The sequence below is a fragment of the Ochotona princeps genome, chromosome 2 (assembly GCF_030435755.1).
Source record: "Ochotona princeps isolate mOchPri1 chromosome 2, mOchPri1.hap1, whole genome shotgun sequence".
Taxonomy (NCBI): Eukaryota; Metazoa; Chordata; class Mammalia; order Lagomorpha; family Ochotonidae; genus Ochotona; species Ochotona princeps.
In genome coordinates this window covers 119,095,399-119,121,875 of record NC_080833.1, presented here as the reverse complement: position 1 = coordinate 119,121,875, position 26,477 = coordinate 119,095,399, and the positions used below count along the sequence as shown (strand labels likewise).

At 43.6% G+C, this 26,477-nt stretch overlaps 1 protein-coding gene across 1 annotated transcript; it reads right to left on the bottom strand.

Annotated features, from left to right (window-relative positions):
- Positions 1–2,556: 2,556 nt before the first annotated feature.
- On the bottom strand, positions 2,557–24,735 carry LRRC52 (leucine rich repeat containing 52). Its single transcript, XM_004589142.2, has 2 exons — positions 23,296–24,735; positions 2,557–3,032 (listed from the first exon to the last, which is right to left on the bottom strand). The coding sequence occupies exons 1-2, from the start codon at positions 23,915–23,917 to the stop codon at positions 2,707–2,709; spliced, it is 948 nt and encodes a 315-aa protein (XP_004589199.2). The 5' UTR covers positions 23,918–24,735; the 3' UTR covers positions 2,557–2,706.
- Positions 24,736–26,477: the final 1,742 nt, after the last annotated feature.

Genomic DNA, 26,477 nt, shown 5'->3' with positions numbered 1-26,477 from the left:
GATCACAGCAGGTGCTTCGTCCATTTCTGTGAAATGAGCTATTTTGCGGGAAGATCTTTGTGGGGAAGGTATTGTGAAAAGCTGTAATTTGTGTTTATTTTGTTGAGATTTCCTGGGTAGTTAAACTACCTGAGATGTAATATTCCTTGATGCTTTGGAGAAATAGTCTAGAGTCTCACAGAGCTGGTTTGACTTTCGGCCTTACTAGCTGGGTAATGCCTAGCAAGTCACTTCACCTCTTTATCTTTGATTTCATGATGTAGTGGGAACAATAACAATGCTATATAATTCAGTGTGTCAATGAAGGTAGAAATCAATAAATACACATGTGCGTGTACACACACACACACAGTCAGAAACTTTGAGCAGCTCATAGAAAATTCACATTATTTTAAAATTTTGTTTCCCATGAACTTTTGAAATAACTTTGTACATGTACTTAGAACAATACCTGGCATACTAAAATGTCTGGTAGTTGTTACATAAATTATTAAATATTATTATTTTTAAACGTAGTAAATGCAAATATGGTACCTGGATGGGGATATCTGCAAAGGGAAAAGGGGGAAAAAGCTGATAAATCCAAATGAAGTCAGGACTTTATTGTAGTGTGAGGATCTTTGCACTGATACTTGTACCATTGGGAGATAACATTAGGGGAGCCTGGATGAGGTGTATAGGGAAACTTCTGTGCCATCTTGTAACTTTTCTATAAGTCTAAAATGAGTCATTGTTCTTCTCCTGACTGCCATCCATTTTATTCTCATAATATTGCTATATGTTATAAGCACTCTAATGATTTCCATTTACGTATGGAGAGACTGAGGTACACAGATGAGAAGAGGGTTGCCCGGAGTCACCCCTCACTCAAAATAACAAGGTAGAAATTGGAGGGTTGGGACTTAAGCATTGTGATAATAAATGCTTGTTGTTATTATCACATTTATTATCACAGGAGATCACCCAATGTGTTATGTTAATAAAGAGAACTTGGAGCAAGTTGTCTTTGCCATGAACATCACTAGAAGTAGAAAGTCCAAGCCTACACACAGGGGTTAAGTGCAGATGTAGGCACTGAACTTGGTTCTTGAAGAATTACTCTTTTAACCTTTGCACTAGACAGAAGGAGATCCTGAGGGTGGTAACTGTAGTCATATACAAGTCAGAATGAAGTTCAGGGTAAAGACTGTCGCCACCGCCCAGCAGCGGTGACACTAAAAAACGCTGAGTCATACTCTTGGGGGTCCGGGAAAAGCTAAAACCTTCTCTCCGCTGTGCCTGTACTCATTGGTCTAAGCTTTCCTACCTGCTTTTTCCGCCACCCTTCCTCCCATATTCCGCCACCCTTCTTCCCACATTTCTTCCCGTTCTCTCTGCTTCATTCCCCAGCTTTTACCTGCTACTTTTATATCGTTTTCCACCAATCACTTCTCCCCCATGGGTCCACTTGGCGCTATGATAGGCCAGCAATCGCGGGGTGGGGGGGGCATTAGCCTATCCCTGCGACTTCCTGTTTACCTGCTGGTGAGACCAGCTCCGCCTCCTGGTCTTGGACCAGCCGCCATCTTGCAACGGCCTCTCCCAGTCCCAGGAGCAGCTATAGCACCCCGCTCCCCACAAAAGACCATGCTGATTGTGAGTTCAAGGACAGCTAGCTTCCTGGTAGGAGTTTGAGCTGAGCCTTAATCATGAGCGTAATTTGATCTGGCCAGAGAGAAAAGCACAGCCTGTGATGGGACTCCAGGCCTCAGCTGAGCCTCCTCCTACTTCTGCTCTCCTTTCCTTCCTCTGAACAATTCTAAGAGCCGGACCATACCTGGGTAGCTATGGCCACTCTGTGTAGCTCTTCGAGCAAGAGAGCATGGGTAGTAGGCAGACCTGGGGATTCAGCTGTTTTCTCTGCTTCTTACTATGCAATTTGAAGTCGTTACTTTGCCTCTCTCAGTCTCAGACACAGAAGTGTAGTGGGACTGTCTGACCTGGTTATTGTGAGCACTAACCCCCTGAGGAAATCTGCGGGCAGCTGGTACTATGCTGGTACTTGGTGAGGACTCAGTAAGTGGTGATCATCCCTATATGCTTCATTGCTTTGCTTTGTACAAGGCTTATATGATGAACCATTAGCTTATGTTGCTAATATTTTGCAGCCTCATGTACTATAGAAAATGTGGGCTTTGAGCATCTGTGCTACTTACCAGTTGGGTTACTGAAGTCTAGACCTCAACTTTTCACTGATAAATAGTATCAACACTAGAGGATATTTGTGATAATTGTGAGACAGAGAGTAAGTATGACCTGTGGACATATGTCATCTGGACTTTAAGCCCCAAATGGTTTGCTTTTCAGGGAGAAATGCAATCTTATAGTTCTCTTATCCTTCCTTGTGCACTTAGCTTGGATGTATAATAGGTGATGGTTGAACAAGAGTCAACTTGTTTAGGAGTGGACTTCCTCAGCACTGAAGTCTACCCAACAGCATTTCTAGACTTTGTTCTGTCTCAGCCGCTGAGCTTGAAGACATGAACTTGACTGGTGGTGCAGGGAGGGACCAACCTGTGAAATGGCCAGTGTATGTTTATTTTACTATTAGACTTCAGTCTCTATGACTCTTCCAGAGAGATGGGGTGAGTAGGTGGCTAGGTGGGGGGAATAAGAAGACAAAGCAGGGGGTCTGTGGGCAGGCACGTCAGATGGTGGTTCTGGGACCTACGTCAGCTGAGGATACCCAACATGGACTGAGTTAGCCCTCGATTGAAAAATCCGTCTGCTGACTTCCACCCTGTTCCTGGCCTCGTCCTCAGTCTCATCCTCATTTGACTTGCGGTGGGCATTCTGGTATAGCACAGCACACACACCTGTGAGCCAGGCAGCCACGGTGCCCGCGGCGAAGATGCAAAAGCCGATGAGCAGCAGGAAGACGTAGTCTTTGCGATCCAGGTGCGTGATACACATGTACCGGAGCGGGTTCCCCACCTGTGTGATGGGCCATCCCATCAGCTCTGTGGGCTCCATGCATGTAGCATTTTGACCATCTATGAAGAAAAACACAGCAGGCATGGGGCTGAAACAAGTGTGCTAAGGTCTCAGAGAGGCTGCAGGTGTTATCTGGACCCTCCCTGCTCAATGTGCGGTGTGTGGGTCAGGAGGAATGGTAACATCACCAGGTCCTTGTTAGAGATACAGAACCACAGGTCCTACCGTTGGCCTCTGCAACTGAGTCTGCATCTCAGTAAGCTCCCTCGGGACTTGGTGGCATACTGACCTTTAAGGAGGACAGTGCCTGCACTACCACTTGGCCCGCAGGCTGTGCTGCATTTGGGAGGTGAAAATGGGCTTACTTCTCCAGGATTCCCAATGTGAGAGACAACAACATGGGGTCAGGAGGTAGGAAACTGGAGCAGTATTTCCCTGGGTGGTTAACACTCCCAAGACCTACACCAGTGTTCACCATCTATCTTCTCTACTCTCCGTTCCCCTTTCGTCTTCACTCTGTCACTTTCTTTTCAACTGTGTCTGAGCCTAGCCAGGGCTTGCTGGTGCTACCTAAGAGCATTGTAAACTATTTGATCCAAACTCTAGGGAGAGATGAGAGTTCCTGGAGATGCCTGCTGTGTGTTCTTCTGCCAGGAGAAATCCGGGGGAACTCAGGGTAACAAGATCATACCAGGGGAAGCAGCTCCACTTTGCAGAGGTGGTGTTGACATTTATGGACAGATAACATGCTCCATGTGAGTCTTCAGTCTTTTTTAGCAGCTGGCTTAGTTGCCTGACTAATTCTTGGAGCACCTCTCCATCACCAGTACCAGGGAGCTCAGTCCAAAGCAGAAGAGAAACAGCTCTGGAGCTAGTCAAACCTGGGTTCCAACCCAGACTGTTTCATGCCCGGTTGACTCTCACTTCCAAGAAATGATATCTGTCTTCAGGATAGAAGAGAGGATTAACTGACACAGGTTGACAAGGCAGGCTATTGGGGTGGGTGCAGTCTCTGGAGTTTTATACTTAGCCCTTTAGCCTTGTGGCTTTCTAGATCCAGTGCTGTGCCACTCTGATGCCTGTGGGGGATGTCCAGGAGAACATACTCAGTGAGCGCAACCTCAGGGCTGAGATCTGGGCTTGCTAAAGCCACGATTAGGCTGCTAATAGCAGCTATATTTACTGAACTCCTACCATATGCTGAGTGATCCACAAATGTTATCCCATTAACATATTTTTCAAAAATTTCAGAGGCAAAGAGAGAGAAAGTGCACTAATATCCATTGCTTCACTCCATAGATGCCTGAATAACCATGATAGGGCCATCACTAAAACCAGGAACTGGGAACAGAAATGAGGTCTACTATGTAAGTGGCTGGACACAAAGACTTAAGTCATCACTTGTTCCTCTCAAAGCATGCATTAGCAGGAACCTGGAACTATGAGCCAGAACCTAGGACTTGAGCCTAGGGGTTTAGAGATGGACATAAGTGTCCCACATCTTACATGCTAGGCTAAACACCTGATCTTCACTAATTACTTTTATGAAGATTGATTTTTATTTGAAAGGCAGATTTACTGAGAGACAGAGAGAGAGAGAGAGAGAGAGAGAGAAAGACAGAGTGACGGAGAAACAGATCTTCCATCTACTGGTTCACTCTCCGAATGGCTGCGACAACTAGAAATGAGCTGGTCTGTAGCCAGAATACTGGAGATATTTTTCATTCTTGCACATGGCTGCTGGTACCCAAGCCTTGGGCCATTCTCTGCTGCTTTCTCAGGCGTATAAGCAGGGAACTGAACAGAAAGTGGAGCAGTTGGGATTCAAACTAGTGACCATATAGGGTCTTGGAATCACAGGCAGAGGCACAATGCACTAAGCCATGGTGCCAGCCTCTAGTTGCTTTACCTTTTAAACCTATGTTTACAGTCATTTTCTGTGAACTTTTAAAAGTTTATTAAATATTAAAAACGTGATTTGCTTGAAAAAGTCCCAAAGGGACAGACAGGTCTTGCATCTGCTGGTTCATTTTCCAAGTGGCCAAACAGCCAGGACTGGGTCAGGCTGAAGCCAGGAACTTTATCTGGGGCCTCCAGTGGGTGACAGGGTCCTAAACACTTGGGCCATCTTCCCATTGCTTCTCCCAGGCAGCTAAATCAGAAATGGATCAGCTGGGATGTGAACTGTTGTCAATATAGGGTGCTGGCATCACAGGTGGAGGCTTTACTCACTATGCCACGATACCACCCTCTTAAAAGTTTTTAAACATATTTATTTTTTGAAAGGCAGAGTGACAAAAAGAGTGAGGGATAAAGAGAGAGAGAGAGAGAGAGAGAGGGAAGGAGAGAGAGAAAGACTCTTCAAATCAACTACAACAAGCAGAGGTGGGTCAGTTTGAAGCTGGAAGCCAGAAACTCCACCCAGGTCTATGACAGGACCCCAAGTAGTTGGGCCATCACCTGCTGCTTCACAGGCACATTAACAGAAATTTGGATTGGAAGTGGAGGTGGGAACTCCATTGCAGACATTCTGAGGTGGAATGCATGCCTCCCAAACTAAAGATTAGTCTACTGTACTACAGTACTCTCTCCATCATTTAATTCTTAAAACAATATCGAGGGCTGCAATATTGCCCTTATTTTACAAATAAGTGATTCTGAGGAGGTTTTCTGATTGAAAAACCTGCAGGATCTAGGCAGGAAATAGGAGACAGAAAAGATTAGGACTGAGCTGTCAACTTGTTTTGCAGAACCGGAGATGCAAATAGAAGCCACTGTGGACAGAAGCTTCCTGTAAACTTTAGGAATATTATCTGTTGGACAACATGAAAACATCAATGTTCAAGGTGATCAAGCTAGTTAGGGAAATCAGATTCAGCTAGGGAAGTCCTAATGGGAACCAGAGGCAGTAGAATTAGAGAATACACGACTGGGTTGACAAGGGAGGAGGCAGTTTGGTTTTGATGGCTGGACAAAGCAGTGACCACTTCAGCTGGAGACCATGACTTACACCAGCTTCTGATAAATGCAGCTGCGGGGAAGTCACTGGGCTACTTGAAGAAGATGGCCTGAAGTTTACAGTGCTAGTGAGGTAGACATAGAAAGGGCAGCCAGTGCAAAGATTATGTCACTGTCACTTTGTGCAGTGATTACAGAAGAGAGGGGAAGAGGGAAGGGAGGGGAGTGGAGGAGAGAAGGGGAGGGGAAGAACAAGGAAGGAAGGGGAGGGTTGAGCCCTTCTCTTACAGGAGAGCTCTCAAATACGGGAAAGGCTTGAAGATGGGAAAGGGCAGGAGTAGTTATGCCTGTAGATCTTTTTTCCAGTCAGTCTGCCTTAAGGACCTCTGGGCTTTGCTCCGGAGGCCCAGGTAGGAGAGTACTTGTGGGAACTGTACAGGAATTCTGTCAAGAAGGGGCTCACCTGACCCAAGTGCCAGAGACTCAGGAACACATAAAGAAAGATATACCTGTGAAAGCAAAACCTGGGACTTGGAGGGTCTGGGCTTGTGTCTAAGTTTTTTTTTTTTTTTTTTAAATATCATTCTATATTTAAGAAGATTGGGGTTTTCAGTTGCGGCTGGGGCAGCACAGTTGAGACTAAACATTAAACACACGTTTTCCCATTTCAGAGCATTAACTTTGAAAGGAGCAATTAGGCAGTTATGTTAATGCATTGTAAGGTTGCTGTTAAGTGAAGGATGTGGGTGGCTCTGTTGGGAGGGAGACCTGGGTTATTCTGCTGCCTCTCCCCGTCTCCCCATTGTCATTGCCAAAATTGGGGCTCTCCTCTTTCTGTCTCCCTGCCTTCATCATTCCTATGCTTTTCCAGCACTGGTTCACTTCACACAGTCCTGCCAGATTATCTTCTTCAGGTACAGTTCTTTTCAGACACACTTTGGCTCAAACTTCACTGTGGACTTAAGAATAACATTCAGACTACTTGGCCTGGCATTCGGAGCCCTTAGCTTTTGCTCCCCTCTCCCTTTTCCAATGTACTTCTCAGTACTACCATAGCCTACCTCCACTTCAGACAAACTAAACTGTGCACTATCCCATGCTTAAGTGCTACCCCATTGCCCTCATCTTTAACTGGTTTTGTTATATGGCTTTTTTCCCTATCAAATGCCTCTTTCTCCAGTTTCTCTTTCTCTTTCCCATAAGCTCAGAGGATCTGTGATTGTTCCCACACCTGAGTTCATCCATAGCATTTCTTGTATCATTTTGTAAAAGGAAGATTTACAGAAAGAAGGAGAAAGAGAGAGAGAGAGAGAAACTGCAACAGCTGGAGCTGAGCCTATCTGAAGCCAGGAGCCTGGAGCTTTTGTATCTCCCATGGGGCACAGAGTCAGAAGCACTTGGACCATCCTCCATTGCTTTCCCAGTGCATAAACAAGGAGCTGGTTGGGAAATGGAACATCTGGGAGCTGAACTGGCACCATATAGGATTCCAGCACTTACAGGTAGAGAATTAGTTGATTGAGCCATCGTGCTGACCCCTTCTTCTACCACCAGCAGCAGCAGCACCAGAGTATGGCCTAAGTACTGTGGTCACTGTCAAACAGATAGCAAGGGAGTTCCTGGACTCTGGATTCAGTTTAGTCCAGACCTGGCTATTGCAGCTCTCAAAAACCAGCAGATGGAAGATCTCTCTCTCTCTTGCTCTGCCTTCCCATATATGAATAAATTGTAAAACATAAAAAAGGAAAACGAAACCAAAACATGTTTATTTGGGGGGGCAATAATTTTGAGATCCATGCATTTTCCCATAATATGTGTTTTTAGTTAACTTTTGAAGACACTTCTTTTGCAGATTTCAGTTCTTTTCCTGTATCAACATGAAGTTATTTTTCACTTCTTTGTCCACAGACTATTTTTCTAAGTCCTCTCATAGAAGGAACTGCTTTTTCTTGGCCTACAGAGAGGATCACACTTCTCTCCAGGCATGTGCTGCAGGTTCCAATGACTTGATGCACAGAGAGGCCAGCTCTTGTGTGTGGGCTGTCCTGAGACCCCAGAGGGCACTTGCTCAGGAGTCACATGAGCTGGCTGGAAGTGGGGAAATTCCAGGTGATGACAATGCAGAGAGGATTAGCTTGGAAGACTGCCTCCAAAACTGACGTAAATGTTTGAACTCTGATCTGTTAATGTCAAGGGTGGAGATTGGATCCGGTTATGGTGTCTGAGAGGTGGGTCTGGTGGGAGGTGTTTAGGTCAGTGGGGCTGTGATCTTGGAGGGTGGTTCTCACAATCTGAGTTCAAATTTGGCCTAGCTCTTCTGTCTCTGCTACCTGACTCACCGTGTGATCAGTCCTTCACATCTGCTTTGATCAGCTTCCACCTGACCCCAGACTATGGCTTCATATAAACTTGAAATGTGACCACCAATTGTAAGTTGAAACAAACCTTCTCTTAAGAAAGAGCAAATGGGACCCTGGGCAGTAGCCTAGTGGCTAAAATCCCTACCTTGCATGACCCAGAATCCCATATGGGTATCGGTTCTAATCCTGGCAAGCCTGTTTCCCATCCAGCTCCCTGCTTGCGGCCTGGGAGAGCAGTAGAGGATGGCCCAAAGCCTTGGGACCCCACACCCACGTGGGAGATCCGGAAGAAGCTCCTGGCTCCTGGCTTCAGATCAGCTCAGTTCTGGTCATTGTGGCCGCTTGGGGTGTGAATCAGCAGACTGAAGATCTTCCTCTCTGTCTCTCCTCTCGGTATATCTGACTTTCCAGTAAAAATGAAGTAATGAAAGAATACTTGTATCAATGACTAACACTTGCTAGAACTCAGAGTGTGTTTGTTACGTGAGCTAAATCTTAATTTTCTTACTGTCATATTTACATGATGCTCAATGGGAGAAAAAGGAATCTGGCAGTAGGAAACCACAGGTGGTTCAGCCAACCGCTGACCCCAGGAGATTACCCCACAGTAGAGGATGCCATTTGCTGTCTACCCGGTTAGAGTCTGAGGAGGGCTCTAAGCTGACATGAGTGGAGTCCCTGAGAAGGCAGGCACAAGTGGTCTCTAGGACCAAATGCAGAAGTAAGCCTTGAGCCTGCAGCAGCAACTTCTCTGTCCTCTGTGATGTCAGACAAGGAAACAAGTGTAAGAGTATTAGAACCTAGGTACAACAGGTATGCCACCAATGGCGATTAGGATTATCTGTCAACTGGAGTTTGAGATACTTTAGACAGTAGAGCTCTGTCTGCTTTCTCTGTATCCTTGTGTTCGCTACACAGAGATGCTCGGTAAGCATGTGTTGAATGCATAGCTGAGGGAATGGGTAGAACGTTGCTCTGGTCTTTTAAAGATCTTCTTAATCTCTTATGTCTTTGATTTGCTCTTTAAGACAAGTTTCTGATGGCATCTGAAGACAAGACATCACTTTGACCGTCTACTGTCTTGTAGGTGGCCCAGACAAGATGGCTCCTTAGGAGGAACTCAGGTTGGGAGCTAGAGCAGCCTGGCAACAGTAATGCCAACTGGCCAACAAGGTGCCCTTCTCAGACCCTCACTCGTGGTCCTGTGAACATTTCTAGCCCCAACAGGTCCTTCTCCCTTTGCCTACCTGAAGATTCATTCGCTCATCACTCAGCTGTTTCTCCTGAAGCCATTAGTCAGGGTTCTGTGGACTAAGTCATTTTGTAAACTGCTTTCGCATGAATAACCAAGTTGAATTGCAGTACAGCTCCACAAAGCCTAAAATATTTATCATTGGCCTTTTATAGAAAACATGTGCTGATTCCTGGTCTAAACTATTCCAAACATCCTAAAACCTGATGTATTTTTGGTGATTTGGGCTGTACAAAGTACAGTCTTATTTGGTACAACTTTTCCCCTTTAGATAAAGTGGCCATAGTTTGGAAGGGTTAAATGTGATTCCTAGCCTCAGGAAACACAGAGAAGGGACCTTAGAGTTTTTAACAAGTTACATCTGATTATTTCTGTGCTCTGAAGGTGTGTTAAGTTGTAGGATTGGGCTTTGCTGTAACTGGCTGTGTTAAGACAGGCTTTATAGACAGAAAGTTGCCTCTTCCCCGTAACACCTTCTCATGTGCTTGCTGGTGCCTGGACTCCTATTAGTAGGAGAGAAACCCTCCTGTTTCACCAATAAAATAAGACAAGGTATACATTCTTCTGAGAAAAAAGCAGATGATTTAAATCCCTTCCCATGGGTAGACCTCTGCACCTATCTTTCTGGATTAGATTTTGTGATGGGGTCAGGGAGCCTGCTCTAGGAACCTGACTTGTGCGATAATCACCCATCTGTTCATAAAAGTCCAGATAGTACTGTCCTCACAGATAGCTAGAAATTTAGAAAACCTCTGTAGCTGAAGGGCACCACCATTTATCAGAAGACAGGTGAGAAATATGTGAGTCTTTGTAGCCTCATTTATATCCCAAGGGAAACTCATTAGAAAATTCTGTTAGTGCTACCTTCAAAGTACCATCTGAGTTTTTGTCTTGACTCGTCATCTGAGCCATTCACCGTATCTTATTACCGTCCTCTTTTGCCTGCAACTGTGCTAGGCAGCCTCCTAACTCACATCCCTCCCTCCCACCTTGTTTTCCATTCAGTCGTTACAACAATCTGTAAATCATAAATTATGTTGTTTCTCTGCTCAAAACCCTTCCTTTCCACCACATGTAGAGTAAAATGAAGAGCTTCTCCATGGTCTATTTGCCTGATATGATCCAGCCGCTGACATTTTCCATCTAATTTCTTTCCCTTCTCACCATGTTCCACTTCAGCCATACTCATTTGCTAGTAAGTCAAAATCCTTCTACCCCACGGCCGTTGTATTAACTCTTCCCTCTGTTTATAAAGATCCTCTCCGTACCATGTCACATTTCTATCACTTGCCCCTTACTTTCTTCTGTATGATGTTCAAATTGTAGGTGCATGCCCTCTCTTATTTTCCTCCATAGCATTTGTCATTATGCTATTTCTTTCTTCCTCTCCCACTAGAATGTAAGTTCCACAATAGCATGTCTGCTTCTAGTCACAGTAATATGCCCCCGTATGTGGGCCAGGCCATGGCACTAATTAGCTGTTCAATTATGTCAGTGAGGGAATGCTTTAAGGTGCCTATTGGGTTTTTTCACTCCCTGTGAATGTCACATGGGGATAACAATGCTTGTATTTTACTTTGGCCAAATGAATCTTGACTGTTAGATTTTTAAATTATATCCTAAAGGGGCCAGTGTGATGACTCAACTTACTAATTTTATGCTTGTAAGTGCAGGCATCTCTTATGGGGGCCGGCTTATGTCCCTGATGTTCCACTTTCCATCCAGCTCCCTACTTATGGCCTTGGAAAGCAGTGCAACATGGTTCAAAGCCTTGTGCCCCTGCACCAGTATGGGAGCCCCAGAACGGGCTCCTCACTTCAGCTCAGCTCAGCTCCAGCCATTGCAGCCATTTCAAGAGTGAACCAGTTGATGAAAGATCTACCTGTCTCTTCTTCTTTCTGTCAATCTGCCTTTCCAATAGAAATAAACAAATCATAAAAAAGTATGCTTTGACTGTACCAAATATATTAGCAATTTCTGTATTGGATACTACAGTTTTGAGAAGGGTTTCTCCTCTGAAATGCATGGTGATATTTAATTAACATTATGAGATATTAAAGCGAACAACCAAGTGGAACTTTCAAGAGATGATTAGGGTTCTGCCCTCATGAATGGATTAAGCTATTTATTTTAATTATTATATTTATGGCTTAGTGGGCTATTGGATTATCTTGAAAGTGGTTCTGCTATAAAAGTCACTTTGGGGGCCTGGTGCAATGGCTCCATTGATTAATCTTCTTTCTTCAAGTGCCAGGATCCCATATGGGTACCAGTTTGTGCCCCAGCTGCTATGCTTCCAGTCCAGCTCCGTGCTTCTGTCTTGGGAAAGAAGTGGAGGAAGGCCCATAGCCTTAGGACCCTCTACACATGTGGGAGACCTGGAAGAAGCTCCTAACTCCTGACTTCAAATCAGCTCAGTTCTGGCCATTGTGGCAATGTAAATATGCCTTTTCAATAAAAAGAAATCTTTTTAAAAAAAGTCACTTTTTCTAGAACTCTCACCATGTGATGACCTGTGCTGCCTTGGGTCTCTGCCAGCAAGGAGGCCATCATTTGATGTGGACACTTCACAGCAGACCAAAACAAATCTTTGTTTTGTGACTTGCTCAGACTCTGATATAGCGTTATTAGCAACAAAAAATGGACTAAGACATCTTAGTTGAAAGGAAGGCTGAGGTACCATGGTGTAATTTAATTATCATTGCACATGGACCAGGCATCAGACTAGATGATTTTTATGTTATGTTTTCATTTTCAAAGTTTTAATACCCCCTCTCTCCAGGAGCTTGGCTGCTCTTGAGTTGGATTTGCTGTGGATGATGTACCGCATCAGAAAGACACGATGGGTTCACCCTGTTTCTGTAAAACACACTGTTTTATGCCTTTTCTGTATCCTGTGCGGTATTCAGAGTTGTAACTAGGCAACAAGGCTCTTCATTGCTGGAAGACTTCTAACAACAGTTCTAGCTAGCATTAGTCAAATACTTGCCAGTGTAGTTCTAAAACCTTCTTGTGAGTTATTTTGTTTAGTTATCACAGTTCCAGGAAATGAGTTCTATTTTATTTTCGTCTTATAGGTGAGGATCCTGGATTTCATGGAGACAGTTCCCCATAGTGAAGTCATTGGTAAGAGACAGAGGCAGGATTAAAAACCAGTCTGAATCCAAAGCCTGCCTTAGTTTTATGTGATCAATAAGGATGTGAGCATTGAAAAATGAAGGGATCTTTTATAATGACCTAACTGGGTTGGTACTATAGAAAACACTAGAACCCATGTGCCTTTTAAGTCATTTCTTTGTCTTTTATCTCAATAAAACGAATATAGAGGCTCTTAGGGTGGCCCCTCAGTTACAGTTATCACATACACTGTCATACTCATTCCATGAATGCTTACCCTTACGACAGAGGAGGTACCAGACCCGCTTCACAGCTTATCCCTTCCATTTGAAAGTCCTTGGTGAGGCATTTGAAAGCCCTTGATGTCCCCTATTTATTATCTCTCCCTTCCATGTCTTTTACTTGTTTCACTCTATCTGTGTTTTCTCATAATCAGTTAGTTAAACATGACCATGAATCTCTGGTCCAACAACAACAACAACAACAACAACAAACCAGCTCATTTTCTCATTCCCTGTCTAACTGCCACCTGCCACACTATATCCTCACCCCAGTCATGCCTCCTGGAAGATGAGTTGACATTGTTTTCTCAGCCTTTTTTTTCTGTTTAGCCCATAGCCAACTCATGGCTACAACCTCAGGGGCAAATTTGATGGACAGTTTATACTTCCTGTCTGAGCTGCTCCCATATGTGGGATTCTCTGGCTTCCTTGCACCTTTTCCAGTTTCTGACCCATGACTGCTCCTACCCAGTGCTCAGTATGGGTTATTCTTCCTAACATGATCCTATAATATATTGGCATTCTATAAAGTTTCTGTCCTTGGCCCCTGATGTCCTCTCATTCTAAACTTTTTTTTTTTTTGGTCTGGCTTCATCTTCTGTTTGGCTTTAGTGACTACCAATGGGCCAAAAATATATGTGATTCCCAAACACGTACTTGGTACCCTGTTTTCTATTCTGAATTTCAGATGAACACATCCAAATTCCTACTCCTCTCCTCTTAATCAACAAACTCAAGATGAGGCACCACTTCAGCCCATTCTTCAGGAGTGTTTGTCTCACTGTTCTTCAAGCCAAAGTCTTCAGAGCTGGCTTTGACTTTTTCCCTTTTCTTTCTTTTTGATATATCACTCATTGAATAAATATTTATTGAAACTTTTCTGTTGGGCCTTGGGATAGTTTCTAAAGATTCAGACTTGCTCTCCACAGACTGTCCAGCCTGTGAGGGAAGATGGAAGCTAACTGAATAGAATTTATTACCTACTTAGAATTGTATGAGAAGTTATGAAGGGAGTAAACGCAACCATGACTAGCATGAATTTAGGCCTGTGTCCTGTAGTTTCCATCTTAAGGGTGGCTCCTGATTGATCCACACCTCTCCATGCTCACTACTACTGTGAACTGCCACAAACTCTTGCCCAGTTGCAAACAGGAACTTCCTTCCTGTCACTGTTGCTAGGCTTGCCTATCTCCCAGAGCATCTCGGGCTACACTGCTTGTTCCCTAGAAAACTATTCAAAACCCTTAAGTCTGAACCCATATCTTTTTTTTCTTTGAATGCTGGAGCCACTTTTCATTGGGGGTGTTTCAGCACTTCACATTTAGAGGTGAGAAAATCGGTGTTGGCTCCTTTGGCCATTCTTCAGCTTTCCAGAGGCCTGCATGACATTTGGAGAACTAACTGGTAGGCCATGTGTAGGGGTCTGGCATTGGGGTGCTTGAAAGAACCTGAAATTACTGACCCTCAGGCATCCCAGCTGTGCTGAATTAGGGAGTGTGCAGCAATCATGTGGGGGTTCTTCCTAACTGTACCTGCTACTCCCTTTGTGCCTTGGATTTCTAGATGGTTGAGGAGCCCTGACTCAGTTGTACCTTTTAAGTTTCTTTGTTGCTCATAGAAGGCTGCTGTAACAGCTGTCTGTAGGAGGGAGCTATAGGCCAGGGAATTTGTTGCAAGGTAGAAGAGCCATCCTGGTAGAGAAGCCAACAGCTTTGGAGCTGTCAGCTGCCCAGCTATTGTCTTTTCTGGCCTCTGTTCTGTATTTCAATTTCCCTGATAGAGAAGGGTAAGTGTTAGCAGTGGAATAGAGAGAGGATCTGAATTCATTCTGAAAAATCTGTTTTGGCACAGTGGTGGATGACTTTGTACTTAGTGGGTTGAAATGGGGCCATTATCCTATTATAGCAGTCTCAAAAATAGGATGAAATAGCCTTGGAATGAAACTAAGATGTTCTGTGCTCAAAATGCCCTCAGAAATGACTTGGACTTGCAGTAGTAAATGACCCAGACCATCTGCTCCCTCCACGTGTTCCTGTGTGGCTTTGTCTATCCACCTCTGTAGCATCGTTGTCCAGGCGTCTCTCAGATGTGTAGGCCTCTGGGTTCATTTAAGACTACCTAAGGACTACAATTTGAGAACTGACACAGAGGGACCCTCTATTCTCAAAGTGCTTTACTCCTATTCCTGGTTGCCTGTTACTTTCTGAATTCTCAATGCTTCTGGTTGTTCCTTGTTGAATTGTAAATATCCTCTGAGGGATATGTTTCAGAACATTATTAGCAATAACCATCTTTTTTTAAAAGATTTATTTATTTTTATTACAAAGTCAGATATACAGAGAGGAGAGACAGAGAGGAAGATCCTCCATCCGATGATTCACTCCCCAAGTGAGCGCAACGGCCAGTGCTGCGCCGATCCGAAGCTGGGAACCAGGACCCTCTTCTGGGTGTCCCATGCAGGTGCAGGGTCCCAAAGCATTGGGCCATCCTTGACTGCTTTCCCAGGTCACAAGCAGGGAGCTGGATGGGAAGTGGAGCTGCCGGAACTAGAACTGGCTCCCATATGGGATCCCAGTGTGTTCAAGGCGAGGACCTTAGCTGCTAGGCCACACTGCCGGGCCCAACAATAACCATCTTATTGAAAATCAACATAGTTACTAATTGGAGCAGTTGTTAAAAATTAGATCATTGATCTTTGCCATTGAATTTCTGAAAATTGGGCCCAGCACAATGGCTCAATCCTTACTGTGTAAGCACTGGTATCTCATATGAGTTGACAGTTTGTATTCCAGCTGATCCACTTCCCATCCAGTTCCCTGCTTGTGGTATAGGAAAGCAGTAGATGATAGACCAAAGCCTTGGGCCCCTGCACCCATGTGGGAGATCCAGAAGAAGCTCCTGGCCTCTGGCTTCAGATTGGCTGAGCTCCACTCGGGGAGTGAACCAGTAGATGGAAGATCTTTATCTCCGTTTCTTTTCTTTGTAAATCTGACCTGTCTTTCCAATAAAAATAAATACTTTAAATAGAAAAACAATTTCTGAGAGTTGGCCAAAGAAGTATATGTATGTCACGGGACCTAGGATCTCAGAACATGGAGTCTTGGATTCTTGTGCTCATCACATTTTGAAAAGCACTGTTTGAGCAGGCCATGCCTAGGCAGAAAATCTGAAATCTGAGGCACTGAGTCCACTGTGTCTTAGTCAAGTGGAGGGTGTTTAAGACAGGAGGTAGGGGAGTGCATGTGTTAGAGATTGTCTGCTTCTGCATTGTGCTTCCTGATCAGGTAACTATTCCCCTCAGCACTGGGAACACCTGCACCTTGGTGCTCACTCATTGTACACTCTCTAACCAGGGACCCTGTATGCTGAACGCTGCTCTCTTACATCACGTATGTCTTACCTTCCTGTTGAGGTCTATAGCTGCACCTACAAGAGGCCTCTGGCAGTATCTAATGCCGCCCACTTAATGTGAAGACAGGGTAAATGGGACTTAAAGAGGGAAAGTGAGTTCCCCAAAGCACACAGTGGCATTTCTGTGATCAGCTCAGGGCTTCCTGATTTTCCACTCAGTTTTCTGCTTCTTGTATCCCTAGATTATTAAAAATAGGAGGTGTAGCTTCTTTCTTTGTGATAAAACCACCCCAGCATTATATGATGACCATATTTCAGAGCTGAATGAACTCTGGTGTGCTTGATGGCATGAAAATACCCTGGCATTGGGAAAAACATTGAACTTGGATGGCAGGAAATGTCTGTGCAGGACTTGGCTCAATACTCCCTTAACTGTAAGAATGAATTCCAGAGTTGCAGCTTAAGCATCTTAAGGTTTCTCTGACCAAAAAAGGAATAACATTTTCATGGCCCTCAGTTGCTTTAGCTAAGTTTTGAGAGTTTAATAGCAACACGAAGCCAGTTGCCATTGTATTGTACACCACATACAACTATCTTTTCCACTGGTGCAGAAACTTTGGTCAAACAGTACTGGAAGGGTTTGGAAGTGAGGGAAAGGGGGTATCAGAAGATCATGTTTCTGTGTCCAGTAGCTTAGAATTAAGTACATTTTTTAGATCATTCTCAGAATCACTCAACCCTGTCCTGGCAGACCACATAAAATATCCTGGGAAGAACTTGACTGCCATTTTTACTTTCAAACAGCATTAATGACTGGAAAATTACAGTTCTGGCCAGGAATCAGTCCTCCTACTTGTTGGCCTATGCCAAAAGAGAAATGGAATGCTTGCGTTTGTTTTACCCTCTTATATAGAACACCCTGGGTACTTGACACTTCACTGTGCAACTCTGTTTCTGTTGTCATATTTTGTTTGGGAAATGGATATGTGAACTCTTTGAGGAGTGACTATTTTTCGGTAAACCTGGGGAGTGTGTCATGGGGAAGTCCCCTTACCTCCAGATCTTTGATACTAACTCCCTTGCTACCAGTTTGAGGATGTTTCCATATTTTTATTCAATACAGCCTTATGATAAGGAAAATGAAGGATTTGGCTTCTTCTATAGCCCTCCATTGGGGGTTGTTGTCAACCAAATGTGATACGATGAAGGTTATATTATGGCCATTTCTTTCCTTTTAAGATCTCTTCACTGGGGCCAGTGCTATGGTATATCACATGAAATCTTTGCCTGTTACACTGGATTCCATGAATGCCAGTTTGTGTCCTGTCTGCACCACTTGTGATCCAGCAACCTAATGTACCTGGGAAAGCAATGGAAGACGATCCAAGTGCTTGGGCCCCTAAAATTATGTGAGAGATCCAGAAGAAGCCTCTAGGCTTGGACTGGTTCAGCTGTGGATTTTACAGCCATTTGGTGAGTGAACCAGCAGGCGGAAGATTCTGTCTCTCCTGATTTTTTAGTTATTTTCAAATACCTAAAAAGTAAAAATAAATCGAAAAAAAAAAAAAAACACCTCTTCATTTCCTTCCTATAGCTTTGATTCCTGCATGGCTCTCCACTGTTGCAGAATTAACCCTGACTAAATAAATTTCCCAAGAATTTACTCCTTCCTCTGCCTTGACAGCTGATAAAGGGCAAGGAATGCTTACAGTATTCTCCCCAGGAGTTTATGTATTTTTATAAGTAAGACCCTCTTCAAGACAATAGGACTGAAAAAAAGCGAATCTCTAATGTTTAATTGCAGTGCAGTAGCAGGCAGTGGATGGGAAAATATTGGGACAAAGTTATCATTTGGTACTCTTAACTCAAGAAAGTCAGACTTGATGACAATGATGACTTCTTTCTCTCAGGTCTATGTACTACAACCGTAGCCACCCCTAGGAAGCTGTTTGCACACCCACTCCCGACTCTGGTATGAGACGTGTCTTTAGGTAGAGCTTCAGTTTTGGATTCTGTCAACTTAGGAACAGCCACCTGACTGCTATTGGCCCAGCCCTGGATCTCTATGGCTTTAGTCTGAGATCAAAAATGTATTTGGGCTTCTGGTTTGGATCTTCTGCATTTGAACCCCTGTGTCATAATTAACACTCAACCTCCTCTAGGATTTCCTTGCTCATTTTCTTGGGGATTGGTGTCCTAGGATTTGCTGCCCATTCTCCAAACGATATCTCTACTTATATAGTCTTCAGCCAGTCTCTTCAGGTACAGTGTCCCCTAATACCATATGTACAGAGACTTTCCAAAGTCCTTTCTTATTTGGGTTTAGTGTGTGTTTGCCAGCCTACTTTTGTAATGTCCTATATCCTACATGCTTTTTTTTTATATATATGAGCCATTTGCTTATTGAACGTTATGGTGTGTCAAACTTCATCCTAACAGCAGTTTATAAATATATAAATATTCCTATTTTATCCTTATGATAATTGAGATTAGCTGTTTTCAAAACAAGATCCCTTTAGTTTAAAGATTTATTTTATTTTTATTTGAAATAGAGAGTTACAGAGAGAAGGAGTGATAAGGAGAAAGATCTTTCATCTACTGATTCACTCCCGAAATGGCCACAATGACTGGAAGTGGGCTAATCCAAAGCTAGAAGTCAGGAGTTTCTTCTGGGTCGGCTACATGGCTTTCCCAGGCCATAAGCAGGGATCTGGATCAGAAGGGAAGCAGCCAGGACACACACCAGTGCCCATACAGGGATGCTGTTGCTTTAGGCAGAAACTTAACCTATTAAACCACGGTGCTAGCCCCTGAAAGTTAGTTCTATCATTACCCCTGTCTTAAAAATGGGGAAATTCAAGTTCAGAGGGCCTAAGCAAATTCAACTGATATTCTAAAGATTGTAAATGGCCTGGCTAGGATTATAACCCAAGCCTGTCTCACTCCAGAACTTGAACTGTCAACACTGAGTCCTATTTCCTGCGTAGAGGTTATTCTTGTCAGCTGTGGCTGAGGCTGTTTCACAATAGGCATACAAGGCCTCTTTTGTCCTGCCTTGTTTAGTACACTATGCCTGAGTGGACAAAGGACACATATGGCATAGACAACCCAGAGACACATGAGTCTCCCTACTCAGTCTCTGGATTCTTAATTACCTTCACTTGTTGGCACATACTAGGCACTCAGTAATTATTTAAATGAAGAGGTGAAGTAAGTGAAGTAAGAGGTAGCTTCGACTTTTCCTTACTTCACTGCCTTGCTTTTCAAAAAGAATAATTATATATCTATAAAATTATATATATATATATACGTATGTATATCCAATTGTTCATACTGCCCTTTAAATGAAATTTTGAAGAATCCCTATAAAATAACACATATAAAATCTCCCAATGCTAAGTTTTAGTGTCTCCTTAAATTTAAAGTGAACTTATTTGTACCTTGGGTTATCCTTTATGAAAAGTTACATTACTCTCCATTTATTTCCTAGAAATTCTCCCTATTTCCTAAAATGTGGGCACCTGAAGAGAGATGTGTGGGCTCTGTTCTAGAACATGTCACAGATTCTCATTTTGATAGCAAATGTCACATTAAACGGTGAGCTTGAGGTTAAGATTTTATCAGGAGATATATCTATCTAGCATAGACCATGAATCATTATGTACGATTCAAATGAAAGAAATACCTTTGTGTTTGTTGAGATGTGACTAAAGGGCAAGAGAAGCATCAGGTGAATACTACTGTGTGTTCAAATTCATGTACATGTGGGTGTGTATTATATATTTATGTGTGCAATGTGGTATGTGTATTTAATAAGTATGTGTTATGTATGTGGGCATGAATGTACATAGATGGTATGTCTTTGAGATGATCTCTTTGTGTTTATATTTGTGTGTTCATATGTGTGTGTATATGTATGTGTGTTTGTGTGCATGTTTGTGATTGTATTTGTGTAAGGGATGTGTGAACCAAATGAGTAGGGCCAAATGAGAGGAAACATTAAACTTAGATTCATCCTTTTGTCTGTGTGGATTTAGGTTTTCTGGTTTGCAAGGGAAGTATAGGTGGAGTAAAATGAATTTATGATAATTAGCGCTTATTAACCAAGCTAATAAAAATAATAATTCTGCCTAATGAGAATGACCTTGGGAGATGTTCACATGGTAGCAAGACAGGGAATAATGTTGGGGTTTAGATACCTGTGGCCAAATGGTTATGGCATGACATATTTATAATTACATTGATTTCCAGGGAGATAGCTACTATGTAATACAGAGATTTAAGAGAAATTGGTTTCACAGAATGACCTGAATTTGAAACCAAGAGGACCAAATCATTTTCTTGCCATTTACCACCTATGTGATTTCTGGGCAAGTCAAACTTTTTTTCATCAAAAAATGGGGTTAAAAATACCAAACCTGGCCTCTTCCACTAGTTGAGAGCACAAAATTAAGGGTTGATATGATATTGAAAAAGATACTGTGAAAAAAAATACTCTCCAGTGACAAAGCTGTATGCAAATTAAATTGTTCTTGTGTCTGGCTTACGGCTGATTCACTCATGCTTTTCAGAGAAAACAATAGCAATGTGGAGCAATGGGACCATATATCTGCATGACATAGTTTGAAGGGTCCCCCGGGCTACCACACAGCAGAGAAATGAGCAGAGCAACAGTTGTGAGTGCATCTGTGGGGTATACTGGCCAGTGCGTGAGAACGCTGTTGACCTCAAAAGACAGACTCTTCATTTGTGAGGAACTTAGACTGCCCAGATAGATGCTTCCTCTAGATGTCCTTGAATACATGCAATGACACAGACTTGCTTTATGATCTAGAGTCAAGGAAAGCAATCAACCTGAAAATTCCATGAAGACAAACCCATTGCAAGCAGAAAGGTGATTAAAGGAGAATGGTTTGGGCAGAGTGGGGAGTGGGAAAGAGAGGCAGGGATGGTTGGCTTAGGGGCTGGAGTGGCAGCCAAGTTAGTTGACTCTTCTCAAAGTAGGATGTCCCTCTGGCAGTCTCAAAAATTTTACTCAAGGAAGATGTTCTGATGTGATCAGGATGGGCAAGAGAAGTTGAGAGCCTTCTACGGGCCAGTTACACGAACATTTATTGAATGAGAATGACTGATTTAGACTCATCTTCATAGATTTTTTTAAAAAAAACCATCTCAGCACCTGTTATGGAGTGAAGTAGATAACATCTCTGTCTCCCAGGAATGGTGGTACAGACAGGACAGGCAAGACAACCTATTCAAGATTACTGCATCTGTCTCCTGTTAGGATTAGGATTGTTAACATATCTGAGGACCTGCACTGTGGCATAGTGGGTCAGGCCACTGCCTGTGATACTAGTATCCCATATGGGTACTAGTTCAAGTTCTGGTGTGCTCCACTTCTGATCCAACTCCTTGCTAATGTGCCTGGGAAAATAGCAGAAGATGGCCCAAGTACTTGGGTTCCTGCCACCCATTTGGGAGACCTGGATGAAGCTCCTAGCTCCTTTTTGGCACATCCCTCAGTTGTTGTGGACATTTGGGGAATTAACCAGCAAATGGAAGATTTGCAGATGGAAGATTTTCTTACCCTCTCCCCTCTCTCCAACTCTGCTTTTCAAACAAACAACAAATAAACAAATAAATAAATTTAAAGAGATGTCTGACAAAGTTAATTAGTAGTCGCTCAAAAACACGTGGCAGGGAAGGGTCAGGTGCCTACTGTACACCGAGGCTCATATTCTCAATGTGCTTATTCTCAAGGCATAACTTCTAGTTCCTCCTCACATTTGCATCCTGGGAGCCTGTTTGCCTCACCTAGCTCTGACTCTGCTGAAGACTTTGTTAGAGGGGTCCACTGGGAGGCCAAGAGGGGACATTTTCATGTCTAGTCACCACTCTGTTCCCTCTCCTCCAGTTTCTCTTAAAGTCTGTTGCTTTGGCCAGGAATATTTTTTAGATATTGCCACAGGGGTGGGACATCAGGGTGGAAGCCTCACAGGACTACTTTGAAGCGAGGTCTGTGATTTTCAAAAGCATGCACCCAGGGAAGGACAGGAAGATATGCTGTAGAAGGGTGTGTTTTTCAGTGCCAAGTCCAATTGTACCAGATTCTATTGGTGGCTTCTGGCTCTCTGAGTTATTGCTCAGTTCTTTGGAGCTCTTGATATTTCTGGGTGGAAGACTATTGCTGGACAGAGAAAATGGAGGGGAAAGGATGTAAGAGTGATGTCCCAAGAAGAGGACGAAACACAGCACGGAGATACAGCTTCTGGGGTCATGGAAGAGGTTGGGAACAGTGGGCAAAGTGGTAGCAGCTGGCACCAGTAAGACTTGAGAATCTGCTGCCACGCAGTGAGCAAGCCGTGTGCCCTTTCTCCACTGTTTTGTGCCCTTCTCTCCTTCCTGATGAGGTCAATGTGCACACAACAAAAGGCCTTTTCTTTTTCCACCCCCTGCCCCTATTCCTCTCATTGTGTAGGTGGTCCCCGTGTCCCTCCTTGCATCTCTATTAAATCATCCCCTTCTATACCTCATAATCGTATTGGGTTCTGTACTGCTTTTACATCACTGAAGTTACTTTTAGATTCTGGAAACTTTTAATCACCAATTGAACAGACTACAACAGCTTAACCAATGAACCACAGAGTCCTCCTATTACTTTGTTACTTTGTAGTTTTAGGATTCTATCATTTCTGCACACATCATTTTATTTGAAATGGCAATTCTGTATGTTAAGTAAAGTTAGTTCCCCATTTGTGGATCAAGAAACTGAATCTGTGAGAAATGGTGACATCTTCAAGAGCTTCTAAGTTTAAGACCTGAGCTCAGCTCCGTGGACTCTATCTCTGAACTTTTCCTACAGGGCACCCAGCCTCTCTGGTCAACCCCCAGAGCAGCAGGAAAGAGTACATTCACTTTAACCCACCCTTTTCTCCCATCTTAGCTTTTGACTAACACCTCTTCTGAAGCCGGTTCCTCTTCCCCAACTCGGCTAAACTCTCACCTGGGTGGTCCAGATGGGACACTATCAAGAAGATGGTGAAGTCCAGGAAAGAACAGTTACACTTCCAAGGGTTTCCACTCAGATAGAGCGTCTGCAGGACTGTGAGGTGGTGGAAAGCTGTTTTATCCAAGGTCTGCAAGCCGGTGTTCCTAAGGTCCAGATACCTCAGAGAGCTGGTGTTGGCAAAGGTGTACTTATCAAGCGATAACAGGTGAGGGTTGTTGGCAATGTTCAGCTGTACCAGGTTGCTGAGCACTGAGAAGCTAAATGGGGATATGGAGGTTAGGTTGTTGGAGCTGAGGTCAAGGTAGATGAGTTTGAAGACCCCGATGAAGGTATAATCCATCACCTCTCGGATCCGGTTGTTATGACAGTCCAAGTAAACAAGATCACTGAGGAGTCCTAGATGCATGGCTGGCAAGCTAGTGATTTTGTTGTCGTTCAGGAATAGCCGCCGGGTGTTCAGGGGGATGTCAGAAGGGTATTCCGTTAATTGCTGCCTTGAGCAAACCACTTCTTGCGCTTGACACAGGCAATTATGTGGACACTTGGATCCCGACACCAGCCCCATTCCAAAGGAAAAGAGTAACCACCGGGGACCAGGGCCTGAAGCAAGGGACATAGTAAGAAGCCAGGGCTACCCTCCTTGCACCTTCCTCCGGGCGCTGTCCCTCTGATCCGAAGGCTGTCGAGGGTGGGGCGGGGCGGGGGAGGGGCGCTGGAAAGAACTGTAACACTCTAGCTTTGTGCAAAGCAATTTTCCATTACAGGAGAACTGAACAGAAGTTGAAACGCGAGGCCCAATGCCGTGCCTGCCGGCTGGGTGGCTCTGCCGCTCGCTAGCTCCCAGGCTGCTGCTGGAAGCCTGCCCACTTGGCCGCTCTGAAAGGTCTCACCCTTTCCCTGCGCTGGCAGTGAAGGGGAGCCAGGGGAGACTCACATGACAATGAGGCTGCCCGTCGGCTCCATTGTGATGTCCGCAGCCTCAGGAGCAGCTGGCCCAGGATTCCTCACCTCTGCTTCTGGGTGCTGCGGGTGGGGGTGGTTGGGTGTGTTTTGGTAAGTGGGCTGTTCCTGGAGTGTGGAGGCCTCAGAGGGAGGGGTCTGCAGCATATGTGTGAAGGCTGGACACGCGTGGGGTTCACTGCGCATGGGAATTCGTGCCTCCTGGAGGTGTATAGTAGGCTGATTGGGTCAGAGAGGGAACGTGGTAAGTGTCCTGCCCAAATGCTTGATCCTTCTTGGCTGATAAAGTGACTTGCTTAATAAGATCAGTTGTAAGTGTAGATGTTTTCTTGGATAATTGAATTCAGATAGGTATGTTTTTTAGGGGGTGGTATTATCAGAAGATGGGAATTGGGCTGCTGCCTTTGACAAACTCAAGTGGATTTGTGTCTAGTTAGCTCATGCTTGCTTCTGTTGGATAAACGGTGGGTTTCTTTTAGGACATTCTTCCCAGGTTATATATATATGACTGTCTTCATTTGGAAAATACACAAGGGGTCTTCAAAATGTTTGTGGAAAATCAAATTAAATTTATTCTGGTGCAAAAATATTTTAAAGTCTGTTTTCTCATCATACACATTTTTGTCATGAACTTTTGTTTGTAATGATTTCAACATTTGCCCCCAAATAAACTTATTTTTTCAACTAGTTTCTGTGATTTTTTTTGAAGTAACTTCCTGTGTGTGCTAATACTTGAAAAACCTAGTAGAACAAATATGAACTCCATCCTCCTAAATAATCTATTTTAAAATGTATAGATTAATAAAGAAATCCAAGTGTGGCAACATGAACTATTTAGTGCCGCTTGTATTCTAAGACTTTAGTAACTGTTGGGCCTCTCCAGTGCTTCTACTATGAGTGTATAGTTGTTACCCAGTTGACAGATGGTTGGGAATCCTCTGGAGGGAGGCCTGCAGAATCTAGAAGTTCAAGAGGTGCAAGGTATCATCCATTCTTGGAGAAAGGTATATTGAGCAGAAATGAAGAAAGAGCATTGCAAGTATTTTTATTTTTCTGGGAAAGTAGAATTTTATTCTTGAAAACATTCATATCCATAGCTGTGAGTGGCAATAACATAATGGAGCTTGTATTCAGCTTAGCCTGGTGATGGGCACCTGGTATGTAAGAACTATTTATTAAATGAATGGTGCTTGAATGTCTCTGATGGTTTGCTTCCTTTTTTTGCCTCTCTGCCAAGAGAGAAATTAATAAACTCAAGTGCATCCATGGCTAGTTAGCTAATGCTTGATTATGTTTACTTACTCAGCATTCCTTAGGTGACTGGTGGTGATTTAATATGATGACTTTAGGAGTGTTTACCAAATTGAGAGTGACCTTATTAAAGCAGAAATTTCAAACACTTAAGGTAATGACCCAAACGACAGTTGTGCTAATTGAAGTGGGATCGAATAGATAGGGAAGCCACCCTTTCCTCATAATTAAAAAAGAAATTGTATTCAAAAGTAAGTCTCTCCCTAGATTCTAAATAATTGCCAAGGAAAGAAATTTGGAATAAGACTTCCATGGAATAGAATTAATCTGAAAAGTGACCATGTCCTCTGGGAGCTCTGGTGACGCTGAGCTGCGTAAGGGGGTTGCTTTGTTGGGAGTGCATTGAATGTGTTGTAGGCTTTCTTTCAAGGAGAGATGACCACTGACCAAACTGCCAAAGAGCACACAGTGATTTAGCTGACTTCCCGCCTTTGTCACCACTCCCCCTCTTCCTCAGAAAGTCTGAATTTCCACATTTTTCTCCCTTGATTTCCAGCCTTCTGTCTAGACTTACTTTCTGAAGACAAAAGCCTCAGGTTTGGTCTGATCTGTTTGGTCATAAGATTCTAAGTGCTCGCTCCCTTAGCAAGCCTTAGAGAAATAAATCATACTCAAGGTTATTGACTGACACCACTCAGCTACATCTCTTTGTCTCTGGAGCACTGTCAATGAAAAACAAAACAAAACAAAAACCCTCATGCATGGAGGATCTTGAGTAATATTCCTTCTGTTTGTTGCTGCTCTGTTTTCTTGGTCCTGAAATCTGAATATTTGTGGGTGAGCTTCGGCTTTGCCAGGTTAAACGAGATGCGTAAAATATGCCTTTCGTTTTGAGATTGAATTAATGTATGTTGAAGAAGAAGAAGACCAGGCAGAGGAGAATGGAGAATGTAGCACTTCCTAAA

Coding starts and splice junctions, on each gene's coding strand:
- LRRC52 (XM_004589142.2), bottom strand. CDS start 23,917: ATGTCCCTTGCTTCAGGCCCTGGTCCCCGGTGGTTACTCTTTTCCTTT. Junction 3,033..23,295: donor GTCCCATCTGGACCACCCAG/GTGAGAGTTTAG, acceptor TTTTCTTCATAG/ATGGTCAAAATGCTACATGC.